The 11653-nt window shown below is 55.0% G+C and overlaps 2 protein-coding genes across 2 annotated transcripts in view; both read right to left on the minus strand.

Annotated features, from left to right (window-relative positions):
- Positions 1-4371, minus strand: part of LOC128795830 (uncharacterized) — a 132314-nt gene extending 127943 nt beyond the window's left edge. The window contains 1 exon segment of the mRNA XM_053956897.1: positions 1847-4371. Coding sequence (XP_053812872.1) covers positions 1847-4306 — 2460 coding nt within the window. The 5' untranslated portion in view covers positions 4307-4371.
- Positions 4372-6229: 1858 nt separating this feature from the next.
- Positions 6230-8816, minus strand: LOC128795831 (protocadherin gamma-B5-like). Its single transcript, XM_053956898.1, has one exon. It carries the CDS (start codon positions 8705-8707, stop codon positions 6230-6232), a length of 2478 nt encoding a protein of 825 aa, XP_053812873.1. The 5' UTR covers positions 8708-8816.
- Between the last annotated feature and the right edge of the window lie 2837 nt (positions 8817-11653).

Below are 11653 nucleotides of genomic sequence, written 5' to 3' on the forward strand. Positions count from 1 at the left end.
AAGAAATCTGTAATGTGCACCACGATCAAGCCATGTACATTCACCAGGTGAGGAATGCCTCCCTCAACAAGCTTCAATACCTTAATATTCCAGTAGCAGGTTCTCAAGCAGGGTATGCAGTTGGTATAAAGTCAACAGAACATTCACTCTGGGGTTCATACCAAAGAGCACCACCACTGTTTCCCAGTGTCATTTCTTCAGACAATAAAAAAGGGAAAATGCACACAACCATTACTGTTGGACGCATATAACAACTAAGACAAACTGAACTTGTGCATCATCTTTACGTATTTCAGTTATATCTAATCACACCAGAGCAAATGTTTTTAGTTGCTTTGTCTTCATGAGACACCATGAGAGAAAAGTGGCAAACCCAACTCCTTTTTCCTGAGAACAAGTATTACAACATGCATGCAAAGATATGTCTTTGCTCATCATGATGCTTCAAAGAAATTTAAAATGTTCTGAACTGATTAAGCAATGTGCACATCTGATTAACCCAGTCATCAGAGCAGCAGCTCAGAGACACCATCATCCCACTTCAGCATATTGTGCAACTTGGAAGATATGTTACTCTCAAACCCTGAAATCCCTGTGTGCTGACACTCAATAACTGCCACTGACAGGAAATATCACACTACAAGGAAGCAGACTGATGAACCACTGCTTGAGCAGCCACATTCTGAGCAGTGTGATTGCAAAAATAAGACAGCTTTAGACTTATTTTTTCTTTAGCTCATAACAACAAAGCATGCAGAAAATAAGAGAGCAGAACCATTTATTCTCGATTTTGGCACTTGGAGGAGACACAGTCTTCAGCAGGGAATGAATACTGAGCATCCTCTTCCCAAAGCTCACATTTTGGCAATTGCCACAATTGCACAATTAAGCTATCAGTCACAAACATCACATGCGCCTGCAAACACACAGGATGGACCACCCAGGGCTCCCAGTACAGCTGGAATAAAATCTTCTAGTCAAGCCTCCTGGAGAAGACAGAAGTCACCTTCTGGCCTAGACCACTCTCTTCAACACACACCATCACACCATGGACTTCACACAGCTATCTTTACATCGCTGTCATGAAGGTGGAGGATACATCTCTTTGGTCATTAGAGAACTGTGAAGAAATTTATAATTTCTGGAAGGCACAAAGGGGAAGTCCTCTAAGACAAACTAAAATGGTGAAATCTACATAGGGTCATTCTCCCCCTCCTCACCTTGCCACCCGTAACCTGACACTCTCCCCTTCTCCCCTGGTAGGGCTCTTGCCATATCAGAAACTTTCAAGCTAAGGCACATCCAGTCCTTACTACAAAAAAAAAAAAATTAAAAGACATAAGATCAGCAAAATTTCTCTATTGTTTCCTCCAGGCACTCTTCATACATAGCGATGTACCTTCCTCCAGTGGTCCCACAAAGACCAGAACATATATGAATGCAAAGACAATTCTTGGTCACTGGTTTACCGTGAGAAAAACTAAAGACTAAGACGAATAGAAACAATGTCAGCATCACATTCAGGAGTATTTCACACCACTCAAGCACACGTGCTGTAGGGAAGACATCTGATTCTGCTAATAATGTGATATTCCCTTAATTAACCATACAAAGTATCCATTCAAAAGAGCTAAGGTAGAGAGGAAAATTATATTATATTGGTAAGGGAACAAAACGAGAAAGGACGTGGCAGCAGATAAAAAATCAAAGACCTGGAAAAAAGCCGCACCCGGCAGCAGCATCATATTTATATCCTCCAACAACGGTTTATACGTTCATCAAGCCCGTGGTAGGACGACCAGAGCATCACTGAATGAAATTTTACCTTGCGGTATAAATAACTCACCGAAGGAGGGGCGGGATCCGCGGGGAGGGCGCCGGCAAGATCCTCATCCCCGAGCAGCGGCGCGGGCTCGTCGGGCGGCGGCCGGGCCGGGAGGGTGTCGCAGCAGCTGCCGGCCGAGAAGCGCAGCTGGCTCTTGCGCGAGTCGGCCGTGAGCGACACCTCGTGCGAGTAGGACTGCAGGAAGGCGCGCACGCCGTCGATGCCCACGAAGTGCGACACGGGCACGCCGCGCAGGGCGCCGCTGTCCGCCGGCAGCAGCTGCTGGCGGCGCCAGCGGCGCAGGCGCAGCGCCAGCAGCAGCAGCAGGAAGGCCACGAAGAGGCACGACACGGCGGCCACGGCCAGCACCAGCCAGCGCGTCAGGCCGGCGGCCGGCTCGCCCGGCGCCGCCGCCTCGTCGGCCGCGCTGCCCAGCTCGGCCAGCAGCTCGGCCACGCTCTCGGCCAGCACCACGCTCAGCGTGGCCGTGGCCGACAGCGCCGGCCGCCCGTGGTCCTTCACCAGCACCACCAGGCTCTGGCGCGCCGCGTCGCGGGCCAGCGGCGAGCGCGCCGTGCGCACCTCGCCGCTGTGCAGCCCCACGCGGAACAGCCCCGGCTCCGTGGCCTTGGCCAGCTCGTACGACAGCCACGCGTTCTGCCCCGCGTCCGCGTCCACCGCCACCACCTTGGCCACCAGCGCGCCGGCCTCCGACCAGCGCGGCGCCAGCTCCACGCCCGACCACACGGCGCCCGAGCCCGCCGCCGCCGCCGCCGCCGCCTGTGGCGGGTACAGCACCTGCGGCGCGTTGTCGTTCTCGTCCACGATCAGCAGCCGCACCGACACGTTGCTGCTCAGCGCCGGCGCGCCGCCGTCCTCCGCACGCACCCACAGCTGCAGCTCGCGCAGCTGCTCGTAGTCGAAGGAGCGCAGCGCGTACAGCGCGCCCGTCTCCGCCTGCACCGACACGTACGACGACAGCGGCGCGCCCCGCACCCGCCCCTCCGCCAGCCGGTAGCGCACGCGCGCGTTCTGCCCCCAGTCCGCGTCCGTGGCGCGCACCGTCAGCACCAGCGCGCCCGCCGCGTTGTTCTCCGCCAGCCGCGCGCTGTAGCGCTCCTCCGCGAACACCGGCGCGTTGTCGTTCACGTCCAGCACCCGCAGCGCCAGCACCGCGCTGCTCTGCAGCGGCGGCGACCCGCCGTCGGCCGCCCGCACCGTCACGTTATACTCCGACACCTGCTCCCGGTCCAGCTCTCTCGCTGTCACCACGCGGTAATAGTCATCATAGGACTTCTCCAGTCGGAATGGGACACCCTCGTCGAGCGTGCAGCACACCTCGCCGTTAGCCCCCGAGTCCCCGTCCCTCACGTGCACCAGGGCCACGACAGTTCCCGAAGGGGCGTCTTCTGAGATCTCACTCAGTGCCGACCGCATCGAAATCTCTGGCACATGGTCGTTGACGTCTGTCACAGAGACCACGACTTTTGTCGTGTCAAAAAGGCCTCCCCCATCATGTGCCTGCACCTCCAATTCGTAGGAATTGCCTTCCTCGAAGTCCAGGCTCCGGAGCAGAGTGATTGCTCCCGTGTCGGTGTCCAGCTGGAAAATCTGCGAGGCTTTCTCAGTAATTTTCTGAATCGAATATTTCACGTGTCCATTCGGCCCCTCGTCGGCGTCCGTGGCCGTTACAGTGACGAGGACGGAGCCCACGGGCACGTCCTCGGGCACACGCACCGTGTACTCCGCCTGGCTGAACACGGGCGCGTTGTCGTTCGCGTCCAGCACCGTCACGCGGATCCGAGCCGTGCCCGTCCGTGCCGGATCGCCGCCGTCCATCGCCCTCAGCACCAGCTCGTGAAACGCCGCCTCCTCCCGGTCCAGCGCCTTCGCCAGCACCAGCTCGGGACGCTGATCGCCGCCGGGGCCCGCCTGCACGGCCAGCGAGAAGTGCTCGTCACCGCTCAGCTCGTAGCTCTGCAGGGAATTCCGGCCCGAGTCCGGATCGTGAGCCTCGGCCAGGGGAAACCGCGACCCCGGGGCTGTCATCTCGCTCATTCTCAGTTCTCTTTCTGCCTCTCGAAAGCTCGGTGCGTTGTCGTTAATGTCCGTGATCTCCACTTGGATCCCATAAACCTGCATCTGTCCCTCCACTATCAGCTCACAGCGCAGCACGCATTGCTGCAAGCTCTCGCACAGCTGCTCTCTGTCGATCCTCTCTGCCGTCACTAAATGTCCCGTCTTCCCGTGCACGGCGAAATACTGCGTCCTACCTTCCGAGACAATGCGGACACTGCGATCTCGCATCGCCGGCAGCTGCAGCCCCAGGTCCTTGGCCACGTCGCCCACGAACGAGCCCTTGGGCATCTCCTCGGGCACGGAGTAGCGCAGCTGCCCCCACGCCGCCTCCCACGCCGCCAGCAGGACGGCCCAGAGCAGAGCTCGCTGCCGCCGGCCCCAGCGCCTCCCCACCGAGCACATCTCCGCTGCGGCAGCGCCGGCACTGCAACACCGCCGATCCAATCCCGCTGCCACTCAGTGCTTTCAGCTTCTGCACCGTGCACCGCTGCCGGTCCCTCCGCCTGGCTGCAGAATGGACCTGCACCGCGGGGATGGTCGCGGACCGCAGGATCGGACAGGGAGCGAGCAGCCGAGCGAGCCGATCCGCAGCGGGCGGGGCTGCAGCGCTCCGAGCTCCCTCTCGCTCCTCTCGGTCAACAGCGGCGCCCGCAGCCTCCTCCCGGCACTGCAGGCACCGAGCGCTGCCGAGCGCTGCGGCTCTGCCTTGCTACACACAGGGGACAGTCGCCACCGAGATGTCACTTTCCGTCCAGCGCCGATCTCCTGCCTCTGCATTTCTCCAGCCCATCTCTGCTTTCATCCACCAGGGTATCACCATCGGGAGGAAGGCAGAGGCATTCCGTGGGCGTGGTTCTTTAACGGCACGGGAAACGAATCACTTACTAATGTCATTAGATGTAAATTAAAACACAGGTTTCGAATTTTACACAGCAGCTTATTTTCACTCTTATCCTTTGTGTTCAAAAGCATCTTCAACAACAGGCTCTTAGAGTGGAAACGGGAAGATACCATATCCCGAAAATACAGAGCTATCAAGTTCACTAACACAAGCTGGACGAGAGCAGTTGCATGCTTCTTGAAGTCAGGGATTGAATTACGGCTATAAATAAAGATGCAGTTAAAACCCTCAAAGGAAAGTTTCATGACTTCAAATATTTGACATCCCTTCCTAAGGTAAACCTAGTGCTTCTTGAATTTCTACAGATTTACCTTTAATGAAGTCATTCTGGGATTCCTTTTTTTCTGAAATCAATGTGTAAAGCAATGAATCTCATTAGTAAACTATTCAGCTAAGTATTTCTTAATGACGTTGGTACGATATTTTTTCAAGAAAAGAATTACGGAACAAAAGTCTAACTGTGCTCTCGAAACAGTGCTGACCACCAGAGTGCAAATGGGCTTGATTCAAGTGCCTAAACGCGCCTCTGGCCAATCCCTCTGATATGTGATCCCTTCCTATCTCAGATGTCTATCCTAGTAAACGAATTGCAAAAATTTGCCCTACTCGATATATGCGAGTTCTACTAAAACGCCTAACATTTTCGTGAAAAGAGAACAGAAGAATAAAAATCTCTGAAATAGAAATCCTTCAGCACTACCACCAGTGTACGAAATAAAGATCTTGAACAGCAAAACAGAGCGAACTGCCAGCCAGGATGCATAAAGGAAGCAAACTTGTCCCACTAATGCATTCTCCCCCAAAATGGGCGACAATCTCTTTTTTCCATCAGGATGGAGAAAGGAAGTTTCTACATTCTTTTCCTTTCTAAATCTAATAGGGACAAAATAAAGTTTAAAGAAGGGGTTGGTGTAAAGCTAGAAACGAGTTCCAAACACACCTTTTCTGAACAATTCAGTCAGGAAGGAAAAATATCCAACACCAGATGTCAGTGCTTTCTTCTTATTTTCCTCGACTCCATCCTGCAAAATCAGCCGTTCTCCTTCCAAAGAATACAAATCTGCTTTCCATCTGGCTAACACATTCTAATTTATAGAGCTCAAGTGCTGAAGACAAAACCTCTATGCTGAAGCCTAACCTGTGACCAAGGAAGAACCAAGTGCTTCCTGCTCTGCATGAACGGGAGACAAGACTGCAACTCACATCACCACGACTCGGGGAAACATGGAAAAAAATGAGAAGTGCTGCTACTAGACGAAAGGATACCTATAGTCAAAGCCTGTCAGCTGAGGCTGCTACCGAGAAAAATTTTAAAACTTCCGCCGCTACGTGGAGACACAGATGACGAATTCCCACTAAAACCATGCAGAGAATACCCGGGGGAAAATGACGACGATTCGGAAACTTTTAAAAAAGGAAGAAGCTCACGCTTTACAGACCTGCGGTGCATCCGGATCGGAGGGCGGCTCTCCCAAGACGAGGTTACTGCTCGGGCTCGGCTTCTCGCAGCAATCCCCGCCCAGAAGCTCCTCCGCAGACAGGATGGGCACCGGCGGCGGCGGCCAAGCGGCCTCGGGCACGGCGCGGGCCGGCGCCGCCACGCACAGGTTGTAGGAGTAGGGCAAGGTGCCCTCGCAGAAGTCGGCCGGGAAGGCGGCGCCGGCCACCGAGAAGCGCTGCGCGCCCAGGCAGCGCAGCACGGCGGGCGGCCCGGCCCGCCGCAGCCGCGCCAGCACGGCCAGCGCCACGCTCAGCACCAAGAGCGCCGACAGCAGCGCCAGCGCCAGCACCAGGTAGAACTGCAGCTCGGCCGCCGCCGCCTCGGCGCCCGCCGCCCGCTCGCTCAGCTCCGGCAGCGCCTCCTGCAAGCTCTCGGCCAGCACCACGTGCAGCGTGGCCGTGGCCGACAGCGCCGGCTGCCCGTGGTCCTTCACCACGGCCACCACCCGCTGCTTGGCCGCGTCCCGCTCGGACACGGCGCGCGCCGTGCGCACCTCGCCGCTGTGCAGCCCCACGCGGAACAGCGCCGGCTCCGACGCCTGCACCAGCTCGTACGACAGCCACGCGTTGCGCCCCGCGTCCGCGTCCACCGCCACCACCTTGGCCACCAGGTAGCCGGCCTCGGCAGAACGCGGCACCACCTCGAAAGGAGCCGCCGCCCCTCCCGCAGCCTCTCCCGCCGCCGCCGCCGCCGGCCACAGCACCCGCGGCGCGTTGTCGTTGCGGTCCAGCACGAAGACGCGCACCGTGGCCGTGGAGCTGCGCGCCGGCGAGCCGCCGTCCTGCGCCCGCACCGCCACCGTGAACTCGCGGCACTGCTCGTAGTCCAAGGAGCGCTGCGCGTACAGCGCGCCGCTCCGCGCCTCCACCGACACGAGCGGCGCCGCGCCCGCCGCGCCCGCGCTGCCGCCCGCCAGCCAGTAGCTCACGCGCCCGTTGGCGCCCGCGTCCGCGTCCCGCGCCTGCACGCGCAGCACCAGCGCGCCCGCCGCGTTGTTCTCCGCCACGTACGCGCTGTACGCCGCCTCCTCGAACACCGGCGCGTTGTCGTTCACGTCCGACACCTCCAGCACCAGCTCCCTGCTGCTCCACAGCGCCGGCCTGCCCCGGTCCCGGGCCACCACCGTCACGCGATGCTCGGACGCCTGCTCTCGGTCCAGCGCGCCCGCCGTCACCACCTTGTACGAGCCGCCCGAGGACGCCACGATCGACAGCGGCGCCTCTCCCGACAGCTCGCACGACACCTGACCGTTCTCGCCCGAGTCCGGATCGTTCACGTTCAGCAGGGCCACCACGCTGCCGACCGCTGCGTCCTCAGGCACGGGGCTCGACAGTGAAAGAATCGTGATTTCGGGCGCGTTGTCGTTCTCGTCCGTGATGTCGATCTGCACTTCGCAGTGATCAGTGAGCCCGCCACCGTCCGTCGCCTCCAAGCCGAAAACGTATTTTTTTTCTTCCTCAAAATCGAGTGGGCCCACAGTTCTGATCTCTCCACTCTCGCTCTCGATTGAGAACAACGAGAGCACGTCATCTGGGACGTTGCTGAACGAGTAGGAAAGTCGCCCGTTTGAGCCCACGTCCGCATCCGTGGCTCGCACCTGCAGCACTGGAGACCCCACCGGCAAATTCTCCGCCACTCGCGCCTCGTAGAGGCTTTTGCTGAACACGGGCGGGTTGTCATTTGCGTCTGTGACGTTGATGCGAATGAGGACAGTCCCAGACCTCGCAGGTTCCCCGCCGTCCACTGCTGTCAGCACCAGCTCAAAGGAACTCAGCTTCTCCCGGTCCAACGCTCTCTCCAGTACTAATTCCGGCTGCTTCTTTCCACCCGGCTTTTGTTTCACTGACAGTGAGAAGGACGGTTCGCTCGTGAGTTGATAAGTCAGCAGTGAGTTGCTTCCTAAGTCTGCATCTCGTGCCATTTCCAAGGGAAAACGAGCACCGGGAAGTGTCCATTCACCGATCTCGAGGTCCAGAGCAGCCTTGCTGAAAACTGGGGAGTTGTCATTCACGTCCTCGATCGCAACCTCCACTTGGAAAATGTTCAGCGGGTTGTGCACCAGCGCCTCAAAGCTGAGAGAGCAGGTCGGCGACTTGCCGCACATCTGCTCCCGGTCCAGCCTTTCGTTCACGTACAGGTTCCCGTTCTCCTCATTCACCGTGAAGTATTTCAGCTGCTTCTTGCCGGCAGACGCCACCTGCAGCTTGCGCGCCGGCAGCTCGTCCGCGCTGAGCCCCAGGTCCCGCGCCAGCGGCCCCACGAGCGAGCCTCTGCCCAGCTCCTCGGGGATGGCGTAGCGGACCCGCTCGGCCGCCGCCCGGCACCACACGCACAGCAGCAGCGCGGCCAGCAGCGCTCGCCCGCCGCCCGGCCCGCGCCTCTGCCGCCGCCTCACCGCCATTCTCTGCCGCCTGCGCTCGCCGCGCTCCTGCCTCCCGCCGCTGCCCTGCCTCCCTTCCAGCCGCTCTCGCCACACAGCGCAGGGGCCGCCGCAGCGCAGCCAGCCCGCTCGGGACGCCTCTCGCCGCCGCCGCTGCTGCTGCTGGTGGCGGAGCCGCTGCCGCTGTGGCCGGCGCCGGGCGAGCGAGCAGCCTGCGGGGGCAGGACGCTGCGGCGGCGGCGGCGGCGGCTCCAGCGCCGCTCGGCGGCGGCCAACAGCGGCACCCGGAGGCGGCGCCGCGCCACTGCAGCCGCCGGATGGCCGCGCTCAAGGGGGCCCGGCTTTGGGCGGGGCTCGGCGCCTGCACCGGCCCCGGGGGCTCTTTTTGATTGCAATCTACAGGCGCAGAAGCTCTTGTTTTATGTTGAGCGGAAAACCTGAGGATTACAGCAACAATAGTCGTGCCATGCCTAAAAAGTTATTTTGTAGCTGTAGGAAACATTTAAGTTGATATTAAGTACTGCCATAGACCTTTCCATCTTGTTGTTGGAGGGGGCATGAAAACGGATAAGGAAACAATTATGGCTGTCAGAACAATTAAGAAGTTTGGCTCTTGCTGTCAGAGAATCTATGTCTTGACTCTAGTTTGCAACCAGGATGCAGATGGCAGAAGGAGATCCTGCCATTTCTAACCACTGCTTTCACCTTTTCCAAACCCACTCTATCAGTTTACTGCAAAACTGCAAATGCTTCATTTTCCCATCGCTGTCTCTACATCCCATTCAAAAGTGTGAATTCGATGTTACTTTATATAGTCAAGGTTTAATTCTGATTTAGAACAGTTATTAAAACTGACAAAGAAATGTGAAGCCCATAGTCAGTAGACCTGAACTCAAAGCAATATAACTGTCCATACCATGCAGAAAAGAAGACACTGCAAATCATTACACTGACTCCAGTCCAGAGAAAATCAAAATCAGTGCTGGTGGTTGAAACCTCAAATTCTAAGGCCTGCCATAACAATTGATTTCACATTTGTATTGGTTTCATTTTGGAGCTCCTACACAAAAGTCCTATCAACTAGCCAACCCAGATGTCAAAGGATAGGATGAATAGTAGTAAGTTCTTAATAATTTTGAATGATTAATATTCAAAATCCCAAATCTTGATCTGACCTTGCTGAGGAAGTTATATCAGGTCTATGGTCTTCAGTGATTTTCCTACAATTCTGCCTTAAAATGACATACCCACAGATGATGAAAGGTCACTGGAATATCAACATTTAAGCTAGGTAAGATGCACTGATTTGAAAGGGCTACTAGGCCTCTCTTGACTGGACCTAATGATTTTAGTAAATCTCAGACAATGCTTTTATTCAGAACAAGAAAATGCTTCTAAGTAATGTCAGACAATACCCTTTTCCTGACCCAGAAATGGGGCAACTGAGAGGCGTTTTGAAAACTTTTATTCCATTTTCAGTCCCATGAGAAGGGTGAGACAATACACAAGATATAATTCACACCATCACAATCAGAAGCCAATTATTTCCTAATTACAATACACTATAAGCTTTTCTTGGCCTATCAGCTTTTTGCCATACCATGCTGTAAATGCCTTAAAGCCAATCATCTAAAACTACCCTTCGTGGGTCCTACTACAATGCACGTTCATAGTTCTATCTCTCTAAAGTATCCAGTCTTACTTGCAAGGCCATCCTTTGAAACTTTTTTCTAACTCCAGTTCTCTCTCAACAATGTCTGTCCTATTCCATGGCATTTCTAAGTCAGCATTTCTTGTCTCAAGGTTTGCATACAGATACACACTGTGTGAGCTTTCTGTCAGGCCCTGAGCACTTTCTACAAATCCATTTCCCACATTTCCCCCTCTCTCTTGGACACAAAAAACTTCCTTGATGGCCTTGTTCATCATTCGCGGTGCACAGTGAAGTACACAAGGCACTGTCACTAACAATGCCAGGGTAACTACCAATGCATTTAAACCTATTTTGTAAAGCTCCTTTAGCCAAGGTGCAAGACTCCATCCTTCAAACAAGTCATCTAACCATAACCCATCATTGGATTTAATTTGATTTGTTAAATCTCTCAGTTTTTGAAAGACACTGAATGGTCAGACAAGTTCATACAACACAGTCCTTCAAAATCCTCACAACCATGTCCATGTGCCAGTGAGAGAAAATCTATGGTGGCTCTGTTCTGTAAGGTTGCATGTCTGACAGCACCATGTCATCATGTCACTGATTGCAATGGAAGTAGCATTGACCTCTTTACTCTTCTAACACCTAAATTGGTATAATTGTTTCAATGCCTCACCTGAGGCAAGTTGAGGCAGAAATAAAGCTGATGTAACTCGATTTGCAGGGCTCCAGGGTTTGAAAGTGCTAATACAGTTTTCCTCATAATGATGGGCAAATGTTTTTTCCTCTATGTTCTCTCTTGATAGCTTTTTTAACATTAGGTGCTATCACAGTGAGCTGACTGATGTTACGCGGGCTACTTTTAATTTTTGAGGGAATGTTTTGTTAGGTTCTATTTCCACAAATGAGCCAAATCAAACACTTCCCACTCTCCCACATGGAACTGGTTATTCTCTATTGTACCATTTCTAGGCCTGTACCATGTAGGAAATCACAGAGGGGCACATAGCTGGGTAATTCTGAGAGGCAGGAGACCAATTCCTAGGCAGGTGGGATTGACCAGCAGCACTCTACAGTCTGTACCATGTTCCAGAGCTTGCCAGAGGGAGATCAGAGGTGAGTGCTGCTATGCAATAAAGCTCCTTGATCTTTGTTAATGCTTATTACCTACTTGGAGTAAGCTGCTGGTAAGCCTGTGTGCAAGTGCTGTCCCCAAGGTCCTTCTTTCAAAGCAAGAACCTCAAATCTCTCCCTCATTTCTGGTTATTAATAAACAAAACCAAAAGCTGTTACTGGCACCTATGAGGTAAATG

The sequence above is a fragment of the Vidua chalybeata genome, chromosome 15 (genome assembly GCF_026979565.1).
Source record: "Vidua chalybeata isolate OUT-0048 chromosome 15, bVidCha1 merged haplotype, whole genome shotgun sequence".
In the NCBI taxonomy this organism is placed as follows: domain Eukaryota; kingdom Metazoa; phylum Chordata; class Aves; order Passeriformes; family Viduidae; genus Vidua; species Vidua chalybeata.